General features: G+C 45.1%; 1 protein-coding gene across 2 annotated transcripts; it reads left to right on the forward strand.

The window, feature by feature from the left end:
• Nucleotides 1–283: 283 nt before the first annotated feature.
• CACNG8 (calcium voltage-gated channel auxiliary subunit gamma 8) lies at nt 284–18,010 on the forward strand. Of its 2 annotated transcripts, XM_084808469.1 has the most exons (5): nt 284–533; nt 5,083–5,166; nt 15,154–15,294; nt 17,367–17,798; nt 17,841–18,010. In XM_084808469.1, the coding sequence occupies exons 1-5, from the start codon at nt 311–313 to the stop codon at nt 18,008–18,010; spliced, it is 1,050 nt and encodes a 349-aa protein (XP_084664595.1). In that variant the 5' UTR covers nt 284–310. The 2 variants fall into 2 exon arrangements, with proteins under 2 accessions (XP_084664595.1, XP_084664592.1); XM_084808466.1 differs by having other exon boundaries at nt 17,367–18,010.
• The last annotated feature ends 358 nt before the right edge of the window (nt 18,011–18,368 follow it).

Below are 18,368 nucleotides of genomic sequence, written 5' to 3' on the forward strand. Positions count from 1 at the left end.
AATCCAGAAAAAAAACTCTATCAACATTCTTCATAGGATTCCCAAGAGCTTTGCAAGAACTGTTCAGACAATCTTCTTGGCCCATCCTAGATCCAGGCTCCTTCTATTCGTCGAACCAGGTAGAAGAAGATATTACCCTGCTGTCGTTTTTCAAAGGCTCTTGTGTTCCAGATTCTGTGTGTTGGAAGAGGAAGTCATCTGCAGTAGCCAAGGCACTCATCACCACTGGTGCCACTGCTTGGATCCACCACTGCTAGTCTTGTTTCTTGCCGCCAAGCTGGAGTCACTTAAGCGCTGGAATGAGGAGAGGATGGTCTGGTGTGAGAAAGGTGTCCAGATTCTACTCACCACCGTGGGGGCCTTTGCAGCGTTTGGCCTCATGATCATTGCCATTGGCACAGATTACTGGCTGTACGCCCGTGCCTTCATCTGCAATACCACCAACATCTCTACTGAGGAAACTCCCCAGAAGGACAAAAAAGATCCTGGAGGGCTCACCCATTCAGGGCTTTGGAGGATATGCTGCTTAGAAGGTGAGGAACCCAGTCCAAAGAAATTCATTCAACCATGACAAAGGTCTGGAATAGGCATCAGTCAGGGATGGCCAGGAACATGGAACAATCTCTGCTGGGAAGTAAGTTTAGGAAAACCCGCTGGAAAATAAGTTTAGGGGGACAGGAGGAGCAGCACAAAGTATTACACCAAACTTGAGATAACCCTGACAAAGGTCTAACAAGGGACTAGTCCTTACCAGAAGATTCATCCAGTAAGGGGAAAGGCTAGAGGCAGAGGACAAAAACCTTGTGTCAAGAAGTCTAAGGAAAAGGTGTAAAACACTGCAATTCTGTACAGAATGGCTCGCTTAAAAACCAAGATTGTTCCCACAAATGGGGCTCTTCAGTGCTGCCAAGGCATTGCTTTTCCCAAATTAGCTGAAAGCAGATTTCATATGATGGTTCCACATTGTATTTGACATTACATTGTATTACCCAGCAATGCCTGTCCTCATGGCTAACACTCTTCTATAATGAATAAGATCTGCTGCTACTTTAATTGGAAGCTTCCTTCTTGCTTCCTGTGCTGTGCGACATCAGCATTATTGACAAATCCTCTTAAATTACTCAGGCCCTGTTCCCCGTGGAATGGGTGGATTGAAATACTGATTTCCTCTCATTTTTTTCCTTTTCTTTTTTTAAATTGTGAAGTAATGTTATTTCTCAATAAGAAAAGGAGAAAAATCAGTGAGGGGAAACCAGCAATCAAAGCTCCTTGCCCTCACAGCGGGGCAGTTAAATTGCAATTCATCAGCTATACAGAACAGGAAGCAATCAGAGGCAGAAGCCACAAAGAGGAAACTTTTAATTAAAATCACAGTAGCTCTGAGAAGTTTCAATAATGCTTTCCCAGTCCATATTAGACAGGCTGGCACAGCAATTGCATTTTATTGCTAAATAAATAAATAATAAAAAGCAAGCACAAATCAGGTCTGAAAAATGATAGGAGGATAACAGAAAATGCTGGAATGCAAAATGTTGGCAACAACTCCATCTGGCTTTGCAGTAAAACACGACTGAACAAAGTATGGCAATTCCAGACTAAATCCAAAATTCCATCGTAGAAGCATGGCCAAATGACTGTTGGTGAGATGGGCTGAAAGGAAGGCAGCAAAAAAATAATAGTGTACATATACTATAAAAGCCAGTTACCAACATTCTGTCCCAACATTCTCACACACTTTAGTGTGACTGAAGGTCATAAAACAAGATGGAGCGATGGAGATTGGATTCTTAATGGTTGGGGGTCATCAGAGGACAGGTGCAGGATTTGTCCCAATCCCAATGGCATCCTGGCTGGTGCCTCTTTACTTTCTCCTGTGCATTCACTCCTATAAGGAAATCTAAAGCACTGTACTTGGGGATACTGTTGAGGTGAGGACAAAAAATCCCCTGCCATCCACCTTTGGCAGTGGGTGATTTGCCTGCTCTGACAGGAAATCCTGCAGGAGGTTACTCCATCCTCGGTGGGTGGGTGACTGTTTCCTTGCAATCTGCAAGCCAACCTTCCATATACTCTGACTGTCATGACAGGCATTACACTAATTGTATATAAGTTTATGTTATGAATATAACATAGGAGTCTCTTTTTCCTGAATTCCTCACCCTACCCACATAATAGTAAGCAGGCTGCCACATTGCCCACACAAGACTCAGTTAGAGATCCCAAGTTCTCACCTGGAAACAATGCTTTAAGTTTAAATATGCTGATGCCTTGAGCAAGGCTGCAGACACTGTAGATGCCACCCTCCTCTTCTGCCCATCTTTTCACTGTGGGGTAAATTCAGGGGTTTCCACACTAGCCATTTTCTCCAGAATTGATATCATTCCCTTACTCAAGTGTTGTGGAGAACACAGCCGGCATTGCTCCCAAGTAGCTGCATTCCAGTTTCTCACCTGTTGTCCCCACATCTTTTTAGGGTCAAACTAGATGTTCATGTTAAGTGCATCCTGGGGAGAGGGCGCTGTTGATCAGACCTCTGGTAGGAGGGGAGGAGAAGCTTAACCCTTTCCTTTCCTGCTTCAGTCCTGACAAAAATTGCTCCTCTGGAGCCACTATTTGCATTGGGAGGAAATCTCTCATGAGTTCTATGACATAGAGTCATGGGGTGCTTCCAGACCTAGTGCTAACAATCAGAAGGCATTGTGAAGATATTCCATCTTTTCTTATTTAGGGCGCACTCCTATGTCTCCTAGACAGCATCTGGGAGACATAGGATATTTCCGTTTCTGGGATCTGAGGTCAGAACCAGGGCTCCAACCTCAGAGCCCAGAAACCATGCTCCCCTTCCCCCCAGCCAGCGCAGTTCTCTCTGCACCAGCTACATCTTTGCACTCAGAACTGGAGCATGGAGACAGCAAAAAGGGGGCAGTCCCAGGAGCGGGGAGGGGAGGAGACCACGGAAACTGCTTTATGCAGCTTCCTATGCACATCCCAGCCTCCTTCCCTCCCCCTCCTTGAAGCTGTGCCTAGACAGGTGAAATTGCCCATCTAGGGAAACTGCAGGGCAGCTGGAGCACAGAGGTGAAAATCACCTCCGTGTTCTGGGCATCCTGCATTGGATATTCAGCAGCCTCTGACTTCGGAAGCTGTCGATGTCAAGATAGGATTGCACCCTTAACAGCTTTTCCATGGTAAGAAAAAGGATGGAAGCCACAGTGGAAAAACACAGGGGGGTTACGAGTAGGAGACATCTGGAACACACACATATAACATTTCATGAATGGCCCAAAAGGGTGATGGTGCAATAAAAGCCTTGACTGGAAGCACCCATGGTTTGTGGTGGTATTTCTGACTCTGAATGGAATTGCAGCACCAGCATTTCTTGTGCAGACCAGAAAAGCACAGCTAACCCATCTAGCATGGAGGAGTACCCTACGGTCTGTGATGTAGTTGGAGACGGGGTCTGTGAAGCCCCTCTGCTCCATGTTACCTGCCCTACATTTTCTCATGTATTGCCATCATTACCTATCTTGCACCCATGGAGCCCTTTCAGAAAAGTTAAATTCTGCAAAATATCTGTTCAGGAGTGGAGATGAAGGACTAGCTTCAGTCACTCCCTCCTTCCTGCACTGGCTGCTTACACCTCTACCACGGCATCTCCAGCAACAGTCCCTTTCCCCATTAGATTTTCAACAGCTTTTCTTTTTAAGTGTTTGTTCCATTTTTGCACTGAAGCACAATTTTTATTTTTATGAATTAAAACAAAGACCTTCTTTCCATAGCTGCTGCAGTAGTACTGCCCATATTTGCTTTCTCTAGGAGGACAGGCGTTGCAAGGATTCTGAGGTAAATATAGCACTGTTTTAAGTGATATATAGAATTGCAGTTAGATACCTGCTTCCAAGCTATGGATGAAGGCCTCAGCAGTGTAAAGGAGCCCTGGAGTAGAAGGGGCCCATCTAATCCACCATTTTGCTTCCCACAGCAGCCAACCAATTGCCTTTGGGAAGCCCATATGCAGAGCATGAAGGCAAGTCCCTCCCTCACAATTACATCACAGCAAATGGTATTCAGTGTCCTCTGAACATGGAGGTTCCAGTTTGTCATTGTGGCTAGGTAGCCACTGGTAGCCCCATCTTCCATGCATCTTTATTTTCCTTCAGTTTTCAGCAGTAGCTACTAAAGTGTATAGTACAGCTTTCTGGAAATAGCTAAGATTAACTTAAGCATAGTCTTATTTAAGTACCATACTCTCATTAGCTCTTGGGGGTGGGGGTTACCCAAGATAGCCACTAGTTTACCATGGTAAACTAAGTTCAATTTTAAAGGAAATACCAAGGGTAATGGTCTTTGAAATTATCTGAGCAGAAAGAAACATACTCATGTATTTGTATATATAGACTGCAAAAAAAAGTCTAGGGTTTTAAAAATATACACAAGAACTCAAATTAACATGCACTGAGCTGAGAAACCTACCGGGCTAAATTAAAATTGGAATACTAATCAAATAGTCAAATATTAGAACGTGATTTGCAGATTAGAACATAATGGATTTCCCCACACCAGTTATCTTCCATGCATTCGCCTAGTTCTCTAAGCTAGTGGGCCATCACCACATCTTGTGGTAGTGAAGTGGGGCACTTATTTAGGCACCATTTCTGGATGAGGAGCTGGCAACGCCAGGCTTCGCACTGCAAATGCACCGTATAGGTCTTAGACAGCCAGCCAGGCATGGTTCAGTTTACTGGGGGCCTATCAAAAAAGGGGCAGTGTTGGTAACCGGCCCTGCCACTCAAGGCCTGAAGAGGCTTTCTGGTGCCTCCATTGCAATGTGCCCTAGGTGCCTTGTTGGGCTAGCATTTAGTAGCAGGGCCTGGCATGAGACGTGGGCCCCATGGGCCCCCTGTCAGCTTGGAAGACTTGCCTGAGAGATTTTAGGAATGGTTTGGGCTTTGGTAGGGAATGATGTACCACAGAAAATTCAACATAGGGACTTGTGCAGATGCATCAAAACAGTGCTCCAACCTAAAGCAGCGTTCACAGAACTACTTTGAATCCTGTCATTTCTGTCTTTTTCTATCCCAGGGCTGAAGCGAGGAGTGTGTGTGAAAATTAACCATTTTCCAGAGGACACAGACTACGATCACGACAGTGCGGAATACCTCCTACGTACGTATAAATAGGGGGCTTATTCATTCCTGTTCCTTGGTTTCAGTGGTAAATTGTCTGAACTGTTCTCCGTAACCAGGGGAAACAGAGTATGAATACCACTGAGGCTCAGTGTCAGAGGTTGCTGCTGGGACTGAGATACAGAATTTGGTCTCAAAGTTTTAGCTGGGGATGGACAGAGGCTCCTACATACCAAAAGGGATGGGTCAGTTCTCAGATCTGGTGGTTTCCTTGCCTGGGGCAGGTGTTGTCATGTTTCAAATGGGATGCAGTTGTTTCTCAGTGCCAGGGATTCCTTGGAGTCCATCATTTGCAGAGAGGGAGTTGCACTCACATCTGGAGATTACCCCAAAGTTATAAATAGGCAGCAGCAGAGTGGACATGGCTGTGTCAGGAATTCAAAGAATTCCCAGTTCTGTAGTGCAGCTTCTTGTGTCTCTCCCCACTCCTCACCTCCAGATGAATACCAAATGCACAGCCAGAGTCATCATTATGCTAACTACTCTCTGGAGTAGGGCTCCAGCCAAATTAGGGCTCTGCAGTGATTTAATTGCCTTGAGTTTGCAAAAACAAAAATAGTGCCAATATTGTTCGTTCCCTGAATATCTTTCAAATTCCTGAAGCACCTCATCATATGAAAGTTATACCTCCTTATCAAAAGTCAAGGGACACTATTGGCCAGTTTTGAAGATGTAGGTAAATTTAAATGCACATCACTTGGTCCAAAGGAGACAGAAAGAGGATGCCTCTGTGCTTGCATGTAAGTAACATACGCCCTAGGGAGGTCATTCTTAGAAAAGGGTGGACATTCATGAAGGAATAGTGATTATTCATGACAGATAAATACAGCCCCCATATTCAGAAGCAAGATAGCTCAGATTACCAGATGCTGGAGAAAAGTGGCAGAGGATGCTGATCTCCATCTCTTTATAGACTTCAGGTCTAGATCAAATTGGTTTGCTTTTTAAAGCAATTTTCCAAAGTTACTTACATTCAAAGGAACACATTATAACAACAATAAAATAAATATTTAAAAAATCAACAAAAGCACTAAAAATACAAAGCGCCATTAAGAACTAGTAGAACAACACAGAAAAAGCAGCTGTCAATCATTTTTAAAAAGCTGTCACGCAAAAATTGGATTGGTAGGTAACATGGACTGGGTCTTCTTCGTGGCAGTGCCACTGTTGTAGAAGTATCCAACAAGCTCCCTCCCATCTCACTTTTAGCTGTGCTATTAGCGGGGAAGGAGGGTGGACCTCCCCAGGGAGAGAATTCCACAACTGTGATGTTGCCAGTGAAAAGGCCTGATTCATGGTAGCGACTAATCAGATCTGTACTAATAATGGATCAGAAAGCATGACCTCTGATGGTGATTTTAAAGCCTGGGCAGATTCATATGGGCAAAGGCAGTTCATACATTAATCTTTAAAGTCCTAAATGGTCTGGGACAAAGTTATTACCAGCACTTTAAATTGTGCCTGGAAATGAATTGGTAACCAATGCAACTGATATAGGATAGGTAAATGTGATCCAACTGCCTTGCCCCTACTAGCATTCTGGTGACTGTATTTTGTAGCGATTGTAGTATTCAAACTGTCTTTAAAGGCAACCCCTGGAAAGGAGCACAGTCCAATTCGCTAATAACTAGTGTATGGTAACTGAGGATAGATCCACATTCTCCCAGTAGGGCCACAGCTAGCAAACCAGCCAAAGCAGGTAAAAAACACTGTTAGCTTTGGATGACATCTGAGCATCCAAGGATAGCACCAGATCCAGGAGTACTCCCAGGTTGTGTACCTGATTCTCCAGGGCAAGTACAGCCCCAGCCAAAACAGGTTGTGTTCCTCCACCCAGCTCTTGCTCTGTTTGTGAGCTTCCTGGAGGCAGTTAATTGGCGACTGCTGGAAACAGAACACTGGACAAGATGGACCTCAGGTCTAGATCCAAATCTGGAATCAAATATTAATTGCTATTAACATTTTTATTTTTAAAAAATAGCATAGACAATGTTATTCACAGACTTCCTGCATCTCTCCAAGGGATGCTTGAGGATTTTGTCCAGTCCACATTTTCAAGCAAACCAACCTGATTTGTGCTTCCCAGACTCATACACAATGTGGGACACAACTTATCCTTCAGTTTTCATACATTTCCCAAATTTTGTGATACAGTTCTTGACTCAAAGAACATATAAAACTGTGTATTTTGGAGTAAAATGCATTTAAAAATGCACCTTGTACTCTTCAGCCTAACCACTGTTTGTGGTGGACAGGTGAGAAGGACCGCTGTTGATGGCCTCAGAGTGCAGGCAGGCATGGAAGAAACTAAGTAGTACAGCTGGCCCAGTCGCAAAGCTGGCTGAAGGCTTTGGTTTAAGCAGTATATTTAGGTCACACTTTAGGTCTGGCAAATGTTGGGACAGATGTTCCTCTAGAATGCTGCTGCTTCTGGACACTACCCTCCCCAGCCAAATTCACTTGCAGTGATAGCAGGAAGGTGGGGAGATAGTGCCCTCAGGCCAGTGATGGGCACTAACACATTTACTGGATTGGGTGCTCTGAGGCGGCATATTGTCCAACATGACATGGCTCTAGAGGAATAGCGTTAATGCAGCGGTTATCATGATCTCCAGTGCCATCTCTTGAAGGTGCTTCCCCACCATCTCCAGAGGAGAAAGCTGGCTATGTGCAGGGCAGGGGAAGTGGACAAAGAGGTAAAGTGCTCAGCACAAAATGAGTATGCATCTATATGGCATATTATTATTATTATTATTATTATTATTATTATTAACAATGAGTTAGATCCTGTTGTAATCATGCTTAAAGTAGAGCCACTGAAATCAAAGGGACAAGTAAGTCAGGACTAAGTTAACAAACATTAATATCAATGGGCCTACTGTAAGCCTGACCAAGTCTGGATACAACCCACTAACTATAATAGCGTTTACAGAGCATTTTAGGATAAGATTTATACCAAGATATGGCCTTTATACCAAGGGCCTCAACTCAGTTTTCTGCTTTGCAAACAGAAGGTCCTAGATTCGATCCCCAGGGTGTCCAAGTATAACTGGAAAGTACTCCTGTTTGAAACCTTGAGAGCTTCTGCCATTCAATGCAGGAAATACTGAGCTAGATGAACTAGCAGTCTGACTTGATCTAATGTAATTTCCTATGTTACTAAGATGTATAGAGCATGTGACCACATGGAGAGGTGGGGCCAGTCTAAAAGTGCCTTCCCTGTGGTCCTGCCGAAACAATCCATTCATCTCAGAATCAAGCTCTGAAAAAAATGGTCCTACACATATATTTGTTTATTTATTTATAACATTTCTAAACTGGCTTTTGAGTCAAAATGTCCAGGGCAGGTTACTATAAGTATTAAAAGCACAACAGAAACAGTGAAAGGCACCACAATAACAATTGCAGCAGGGGAAAACATACATCAGATGTTAGATGGCTGGAAAAATAAATGGTATTTCCATGGCATTTGAAGGACATTAGCACAGGCACCAGGCAAGCCTCCCTATGGAGAAAGTTGCACAAGTGAGGTGCCACAGCCAAAGGTGTTTACAGGAGACGTTGGCTGTGCATAGTGCTGATTGGCTGGCCCACCAGGATGTCACAATAAAACTCTCCCTGTCCCTGGTTTTTTTGCTTTAAAGGAGTAATGAATTGAGGTGATGAACGAACAGATAATCAACAGAATGAACAGACATTCAAGTACACTTTTAAAAATAAAATTAAAAAGGTGGCAAGCTAACCTGAAGCATGAGAGGTAGGCCATGGCTGACAGCTGAGCCCACATTTGATTCCCTAGTATGCATAACTCATTTCAGTTGCTCATCTCAGCACTGAGAGATTTGCTATGAGTATTTTTTCTATTACATCTAGAGTGTTCAAAATGTTATTGTAATCCTTACCAAAATCCTCTAATAATAATATCTAATATTATTAACACCATAACACAGACAGAGCGGCTGAGGCAGAGACAGAGCTTAATGGATTTACTGATTTAGTGGCAGAGTCAAGATTCAAATTGAGGTTACCTGATTCATAGCTGTGTTTCTATGCCATGGCAACTCTCTGACTCGTTTCACTGCCATTCTTTTGCTGTATAGAACCCTGTTCTGTGAGCAGGATTAGGGATCTCAACAAAATTCTCAACATCTTCCTTGTCAACTAAAATTCCCAGGTTTCTTTGGGATGGAGATACTTACATTGTTGGAACCAGCCCAAGACATTTTGTTGCCTGAGGCAAAAGACAAGATGATGCTCCCCCCTCACCCCAGTTCAATGTAAAGAAGCTAACTAGACTGGCAACTGAATCATACTTCAGTACTGGCAATGAGACAGGGTCCTCTGCCACACTTGGGGGTAGCAGATAAGGCTTTTTGGCAGTTAAGGCAGTAAATAAATGTTAATAATAAATAAAAATAATAGGCTAGCTTAGGAGGTGAGGACAGGCCGCATAGAAAACACACCTCTCTCACCAACACTTCACTGCTGCTCCCTGCCTCCCAGAATCCACTTCCAGAGTGAGGCAGCTTCCTCACTCTCCCTGATGGTTGATTGTGTAAATACACCTTTTGTCTTTTTGCCTCAAGTAGCAAAAAGGCTTAAGCCTGTCCCGCAACCTAAGGTAATCTTAATATTTTTTTCTTCCTCTCCTTGTTAATTAAAGGTTGACCAAGCATTTATGAGCAAAAATCCTTTTTGGCAGCTGCTGTTGTGGTTTTTCCTTCTTCTTCTCCAAAGTCCTCACCTTTCCCTCATATATATGAAAAGAATACAGACAAACTGTTCCTGACATTTTTCAAAGGGGAGGGAGGAGAAGGAAAGCTGTTGCACATTCCCCTTTAAAAAAAACCCTGCAACAATACCATCTTTGCCTTTCTCCCTTCCAACACCTGTGCAGCAGAGACACCAAAGCTCAAATTTTGGAACTGACATTAACCCTGGAGGCAAGAGCGTTCTCTCAGTTGTACCTACAAAAATCCATTCTGATTTGCCTGAGTTAGGAGGGAGTCACTTGCGCATACATAAATCTACTTTTCTACGCTGGGAGTCTAATATGTTCGAACTGTCCCTATTTAACCAGGTACAGTCCCCAGGTCCATGCCACTGTTTAATCACTTCCCCTGTTTCATTAGTGCGATTAGATAACTTTAGAGTCTGGATCTAACAGTCTTATAGTGGTGGTGGATTCTTTAAATGGTGATCTTTGATGTCTTAGGGCAGCCATTGGTGGTTAGGGGTGATGTGAGTTGTAGTCCAAAACATCTGGAGGGCACCTGGTTGGAGAAGGCTTTCCTAGGGCCTTATTGCTGTAGAGAGAACTGTAGAGGGAAGGGGGGAGAGTGAGAAGGTGGAAGAGAGAAAGAAAGAAAGAATGGGGGGAGAAGAACAGAGAGCGAGAGAGAAAGAAGGAAGGAAAGAAAGAAAGAAGGAAAGAAGAGAGGACATGAATGGATGGATTGATGGAGTGTGAATGGGGAAGGTGCATGTGTGCACATGTGTGTGTTTGTGTGTAAGAAAAAGATTGGGATGGCTCTGGCCCCACTGATTTTTAGCTCCAGCCCTGCCCACCTCTGACATACACCCCAGACTGCTTTCGCCTGGGGTAACTTGGCCCTCAGGGGAAACATTTCCCCACCCATGTCTGAGGTGAATTAAAATGTTGCTGATTAAAATGTAAACAATTCCCATGCTTCCAGAGCATTAAGGGGAAATTAATTCATGTCAGCTGACCAAGAACAATATTTTTCAAGCTTTCTACCAGCAGAGAACATTTTCTATGTTCGCTTCGTCTTCTGAAGATCCCTTCCCCATCTGCCATAATAGGACCCCTGTCTACTGGTGCCAGTGGGGGCTTTTTTTCTAAGGGTAATTGCTGTGTTGGGGACTTTTGTCAGGATTTCAGCTAGGATGGGAAGGGTTAAACCTCCCCCTCCCCACATGCAGTAGTCCCAATGAAAGCCTTCCCAATGAGGCTTCTGTGGTGCCATCATCCTGCCTCATTCACAGAATTTTATGGGAGGTCCAGACATCATTGTCTTCAACTCATAACCCTCCTATGTTTTCCCACTGCTTCTTCTGCTTTTATTCTTACCACAGAAAATCCATTAAGAAAAAAAGGCCAAATAGCAGCACAGTGGCTTCCAGTGGTGTAGTGGAGGCAGGGCTCGCAGGGACACAGCCCTGGCACTTTTTCATTAGCAGGGGCTCTGATGTCATCTGCCACCCCCCTCAGAATTCCCTGTTCCCGCTGAGCTTAGCTGTGATCCCCACTGTAGCTGTGGGGGGAATTAATTTTCCAAGCAACAATATATTGTTCCATGTTGGAATGCAAAGTATTTGGGATGACTTGGTCTGGAATAGGCAATTAAGACGTATTCCCTTTACCAAAGACGTGCTCCTGGTGGAGATGAAAACTCCTAGAACTGGTTTGTTGATATGGATCAACACAGCTGCCTGAAATTTTTGGACAGCCCTTGGAGACTGTCACAATGAGCTCCTGCATTTCCAAATTGACCACTACAGCACTGGTGGCTTCTCATTGGTAACGCTGGGAGCAGTCCATCTGGAAGCACTCTGGGTTTCCCTCCGTACCTGCTATTAATTTTTTAAAACATCAGACCTAGTTGTTAGCCACACATTAAGCATTAATGTCTAGTTTGGCCCCCATAGTGCATACACACTGGGCTCACACAGGGCATTGCCCCTTCCAGACAGAGGGCTACTAGTGCTATGCTGTTCTGCTGTAAATTGCATGAGGGATTGCAATGGTCTTTCCACAGTTTGAGGGATTATAGCACTTTCTATGTGAGTGCATGGTGCTATGTTCCATCCACACAAGAAAAAGGAGACAAAGACAGAATAGCTGCACAACGTCTTCTAATAAGAAGCAGTAGGAGCCTCCATCTGGAAGCACCTGAGTTAGGGTGGTCCTCAAGTAGAGGATGGTTCTCTGCCAGCCCTTCAAATAGAAGGCTGCCCCCTCTAAAGAGGGGACATGGTCACCCTAGCCCTAGTGGGCGGGACATAGTTGTGTGGGTAGGAAAGAGACAATTCAATTTCCCCCTTCGCCTCCTCCCTCCCTTCCCAAAGAGACTATTTGCGCTCTCACTCTCTCGCACACATACATACACACTCAAAACACAGTGGTTGAGAAGCTCTGAGGGAGATTTCAAACTCTCCCCTCCCACAGCCAGGTGGAGAAGGGTGGTTGGCTTACTGCAAGTTCACCTTTTCCCTCTTTCTTCACTGAAGGGTGCCAGCACTTCATGCTGTTGGTGCTGCTGCTAGTCAGGTTCACTCTCCCCCCCGCCCCCCGTCCACTCCCTGCCCCTCAGCCTGCTGACTGACTGGCTGAAAAAGCGGCTCCTTCCTCCCTGTAAGGGTCTTCCCAATCTGCCTAGTGCCCACAGTTGCTACCACAACAACTGCCCCCCACTTCATGCACACACCGCCGTTCCCATTCCTGGTAATGTTGCAGTAGGGAACTTTTTATTTCTCCTCAGGACTTGAGTTGTGCCAAAATTGTGTGGCAAATTGTGTAAACATCATCATCATCATCATTAAAGGGGGTGAAGAGGAGAAGTAAAAAAGAGGAGGGCACTATCTATAGATGTACCACGACTTTGCTGGCTTCTGGGCACCAGTGAGGGGAAGCCACAGGAGCCATTTCCTGTGCTCACCCAGGGAGAGAGCAGTGGCTTCTTGTAGACTGCTTGAGGACAGCTGCTTGCCTGCCTCCTGCCTTAGGAATCCCAGGCAGAGAATGATGCTTATTCACAAGTAAATGTGTTGAGCTGCCAGACTCCAGCATCAGGGCAGCAGAAGCAAACACCAGTTTTATGCCATCGTGGTGGTATGGTTTAAATGAGTTTAAAATGTGAGACAGCATATGCTCAAGAGTGTTTCTTTTTTGTTAGGGTTGGCAGACAAGTGTTTGTTTGTTCTAACATATCAGGAATATAGAAGCAGTTGCAAAGCATGGAATGGTTGTGGAAGGGAGGTGGGGAAGAGAAACGCTAGTTGTGTGCTTCACAACTTAAGCAATAACAAGAGCCATTTAAAGAGGACCCCCATAGGATCATTAAGTCCAGGGCCTAAACTTTAAACTCTAAAGTTACCTAACTGCACCAGTGGAGTTGACACTGCTCTTCCGTTCTTTCCAAACCAAAGTCAGACAAAATTCTGATAAAAGGAAAAAGAACAACAGAGAAAACACAGGAGGCTTTTGATTCCATAATGACATTTTGCCCCCCACTCTGAGTAAACAAAGTGTGGCAACTGCACACTAAACCCTCCACCCTGAAATATCCCAAGGCTGCGCACAATCATACCCTAAAACAGAAGCGGGGGGGGGGGTGTTCCCTGCTGCTGCTGTGGGGTGAGCTCTGCTCCCCACCCCCAACACACACTCTCCATTGTTCCTGTAATGACACATGCACAGCCTCTGGATCCAACAGGGTCCCATCCTCATCCACTCCTCACTTCATGTCTACTTTGTTAATATTTTACCTCAAGTGCCCTGTATGTTTATCTCCCAAACATTTGTTTGCCGCTTTATTGGTTTAAAAAAGTTTTTCTTTTACCCTCGCACCCCACCCGGCACACACAGTTTAAAAACTGCACCTAAGTCAGTGGGGGAGGTAATTTCCAGATTGACAAAGGCCAGCCAATCAGTATTGTGCACAGCTGTGCTCTGAGGAAGGAGAAGGGATGTGGCTTCACAACTGACAGAAGGGCCAGCCAATCTGATAGGCAAATTGTGTGAATTTGTGTGTGTGGGGGGTGTCCATGCAATTTTGAAACAAGTGGCCACCATGTCTCCCTATAAACTTCAGCTGGCCCTGGGGACTAATTCTCTGAATGATTAGGTGATCCATGAACAGTCATAACAGAGTTTGTTTCTGTGGAAAGAAAGAGTGCACTGGAGAATTAATGGCATTTTTGGTGATATCTTTTTACAAATGGACTTGTTAAACAAGGGAGAACAGGTAAGCACGCAGGCAGATAGTGCTAGTAGTCTGTAAAGCAGCATTAATTCCACCCCCAAAACCAGCACCAACGTGGATGGAGCCTTTCCCTTCTTCCCCCACTCCCCACCTCTACTTCCAGGCTCAATCTTCCAGCCAACCAAGAAACTCAAACCTCTGTCTCTACACTGGGGTGCATCATAGCTAATAGCTATCAATCACCAATGCTAATTGAAGAAACATCTTCTAGCCATCAAAAACCATTGAGCAAACATCTTCAGTTAGCTCTGGGATGATAACTTGACTGTGAATACCCATTAGCAACCAACCGAGTTAAGCAAAATATTATTCCCTTCAATTTCATATAAAACAATAGCATTTCTGTTGCACAAAGTTCAATCTGAAGATTTATATTTATTCACTAGCAAAACATGCCATTTCAGGGAAAAACTATTGTTAAATAAAACAAGAACTCCATACTATTCACCTGTCTCCCTCTCTGCCTATAACTAGGCATTTCCAATATCCAGTTTTGTACATCCAATAAATGAAGAAACATTTCAGAGAGTGTTCTGAGCACCAGTGGGTTGATTCAGCTCAGTTATAAAAACTGGAGAACCCTGGAACTGTGACATTGTTTCACGAACCCCTATCATGTCCTGTCTGTAGCCCTGACGGTTATAACGAATAGAACCTGGCATGCAAATGAAACTAGCTCCAGGGAAGTCATGTGTTCAGGCACTTCTGATGTAAAACATACCAGCAGCAGGATCTTGTGGTATAACCCTTGCAGGACTGCACCAATTCAGAGTACAGATGCAGACTGTGTATTTTAATACGTGTGTGTGTTATAATATACCTCCACAGAGAAAACAACCATATTAGGAGGAAGTCTAGTCCAGAACCCTCCCTGGCATGCCACTTTTCTATGTGCAGAGCTCTGCTCCCAGACATTTGTCATTTCCTGCATGATAATCTCCCATTGCCTCCCTCCCCAACAGGTGTGGTACGAGCCTCAAGCATCTTCCCCATTCTAAGTGCTATCTTGCTACTGCTGGGAGGATTCTGTGTGGCTGCCAGCCGTGTCTACAAGTCCAAGCGCAACATTATCCTCGGTGCTGGCATCCTATTTGTTGCTGCGGGTAAGTGGTACGATGGGGCCAAAAGAGGTTAAGTATATTCCGTGGTTGATTTGCTGGTCAATTCACTGGCAGAGAGGCTGCTATCCACCAAACCCCTTTATCTATTTCTCACCCTCCTTTATGACTTTGTGCATCCATCTTCAGGTTCGCATCCATAAACCTCCACCTTCTTATCCATTCCCTGCACATTTGTTATATGGTCATCCCATGCTCTGACGGAGTTTCCAGGAGGGTCTAAAGCTCAGTGTAGGAGCGCATGCTTGGCATACAGAATGTCCAGGCCAGATCCTTATCTACAGTTGACGGATCTTAGGTAGCATGGCTGGGAAAGACGTTCGCCACAGACCCTGCTGTCAGACAGGTGAGCTAAAAGCACCAATGGCCTGACTCAGCAAGAAGGAGTAAGTTCATATGTACCATGGTTCATACTTGCGTGGTTCATACTTGCGTGGTTCATACGTGCCATGCTTTCATCTGACTTCCTCAATCCTTCCTTGATATATCAATCATTCATCCATCTTTCCACCCATTTAATTTCCTTCCTCTCCAGAATTAGCCATCTCCCCTCTTGTACACCCCCCTCTGCATATTTATTTATTTTAATTTTTATTATTATTACATTTATATCCCACCTTTTTTTCCTGTCGCAAAGAACCCAAGGTGGCTTACATGGTCCTCCTCCTCTCCATTTTATCCTAAAAACAACCCTGTGAGGTAGGTTAGGCTGAGAGTCAGTGACTGGCCCAAAGGCACCCTGGGAGCTTCATGGCCGAGTGGGGACTTGAACCGGGGTCTCCCCAGTCCCAGTCCATCACTAACCACTGCACTACACTCGCTGTCCATTGAATGTTCCATGTTCACTGAATGCACAGGGAGGAGTAAACTACATACACCTATCGCCAAAGCTAGTAGATTTGAGACCCTGTGAGGTAGGTTAAACTGAGAGTCAGTGACTGGCCCAAAGTCACCCCGTGAGCTTCATGGCTGAGTGGGAACTGGAACCCAGATCTCCTGAGTCCCAGTCCAACACTCTAATCACTACACCACACCCCATACTCCTCTCTCTCCTCTACCTGCTCCTCCCACCATACACATCCAGACACCCATTCTGTATCACCAACCACACAACAATCCATCCTTCCATTCAACCAACACATTGTTAAGAGCTGAGCTGCAGGTAGCCATCAAGTGGGAGCAGGAGCCAGGAGTCAGAGCCACGGACAACCAAATGTCAGAAGAAACCAAGAGCAACAGACAGGAGATTTGCCCATGCAAAATTCCAGCCTGAACAGAAAACCTTTGTAACCCTTTCTGTTGAGCAGAATGTTGAACAGTGATGGTCATGATCACACCAAAAAATACAAGCTAAGATTTAATTTATTCTTGGAGTTTTTAATGCAGTTACTGGTGTGATAGCAAGGGCCACTCAGGATACAGAGCTAATTAACAGCTCCAGATGCATCAGAGGGCCTTGGGTGCTAACAGGGATCCCAGGGGGTGGGGGGAGGTAAATGTTGTCTAGCAGCCAGGTGGAGCCAAATAGATTTCCTTTTAGCCTGGGTTTCTTGTGTATAAAAAGACTTCCATGTTCACTATGTTCTGTAGTCGTCGTCGTCATTGTCGTCGTAGTTGTTGTTTTATTCTGTTAGATGCCTGGCCTGGTTTGCTCTGTTTTTGTATTTCTGGCTGCTTAGCCAGGGGACTGTTTATGACTCAGTAAAGTTTGTGAAGCCCTTCATGTTCTGGACTTTCAGTGTGCTTTATTCAGCCATTTCTGCTAATGTAGAGCCAGTAGCCAGCTTGAGTGGGTGGAGTCATTCCGGTACTTGGAAAACTCTTTGCTGATTAGGGAGATGCTTAACTGGTAAGTTAACCCTAGTGACTCAGTATACAGGGTGGTCATGCATGTAGCCCAGGGCTCCCGGTTCTAGCACTGGCAAGCCATTCATCCCCAGGTGCTCTTTTTCTCTTGTTTTCATCTTCCCTGAACATACCTTTATCTCCCTTCTCCTTCTTTATCTGCCCATACTACAACCTCTGTCATTTCACTGTCCTTTATTTCCACACCTCAGGCCTTAGTAATATCATTGGTGTCATCGTCTACATCTCAGCCAATGCTGGAGACCCTGGCACAAAACGTGATGATGAGAAGAAGAGCCACTATTCTTATGGATGGTCCTTTTACTTTGGTGGCCTTTCCTTCATTCTGGCTGAGATGATTGGGGTCCTAGCAGTCAATATATACATTGAGAAGAACCGTGAAGCCCATTGCAAGAGCCGCACAGAGCTACTGAAGAACCCTTCTTCTTCGTCGTCGGCCATCTTGCGCCTGCCCAGCTACCGGTTCCGATACCGCCGCCGGTCGCGCTCCAGCTCCCGCTCTACTGAACCATCACAATCTCGAGAAACCTCACCTGTTGGCCTCAAGGGCTTCCCCTCCACCGACATCTCCATGTACACACTGTCAAGGGACCCCTCCAAAGCCAATGTCAGTTCACTCTATGGTGGTGCCAGTGAAACAGCATCAACAGGTGCAGCAGCACCAGGTGCAACCGGTACTAGTGGTGGGTTCTTGCAGTTGCACAACACCTTCCCCAAGGACCCCGGTGTCACTGTCACAGTGACTGGGCCTGGTGCAGCAGGGGCAACTGGCACCCTGGGTAAAGATGCCTCCTCCAACACCAACACACTCAACAGGAAGACAACGCCAGTGTAGGGATGGAGGTAAGAGCGGAGAGGGCATAGGAAGGAGGAAAAGTGAAGAGAAGACACAGCTCTAAGTTATGTTGGGAGAGTCAAAGTGTTTTGAAGTGAGAAAACAATCCACATGCATCCTTTCTTTCTTTTTCCATTCCTTCCCTCCCTATTTCTTTTCCTTCCTTCCTTCCTTCCTTCCCTCCCTTCCTTCCCGCCCTTATTCTCCTTCCTTCCTTCCCCTCCCTTCCCTTCCCTTCCCTCCATCCTTCCTTCCTTCCCTTCCTTCCTTCCCTCTCTCCTTCCTTCTTTACCTCCCTCCTTTCTCTTTCTTCACTCCCTCCTCTCCTCCCTCCCTTCCCTCTTTCTCTTCTCTTCCC

Source organism: Heloderma suspectum, chromosome 6 (assembly GCF_057233095.1).
Source record: "Heloderma suspectum isolate Gila_16-S chromosome 6, 16-S_ref, whole genome shotgun sequence".
Classification (NCBI taxonomy): Eukaryota; Metazoa; Chordata; class Lepidosauria; order Squamata; family Helodermatidae; genus Heloderma; species Heloderma suspectum.

What these genes read in the sequence shown, in the direction of transcription:
- CACNG8 (XM_084808466.1), top strand. Translation starts at nt 311, where the DNA reads ATGGTCTGGTGTGAGAAAGGTGTCCAGATTCTACTCACCACCGTGGGG. An exon ending in GAGGATATGCTGCTTAGAAG is followed by an intron (nt 534 to 5,082) that starts GTGAGGAACCCA and finishes TTTCTATCCCAG; the next exon opens with GGCTGAAGCGAGGAGTGTGT. An exon ending in CATCCTATTTGTTGCTGCGG is followed by an intron (nt 15,295 to 17,366) that starts GTAAGTGGTACG and finishes TCCACACCTCAG; the next exon opens with GCCTTAGTAATATCATTGGT.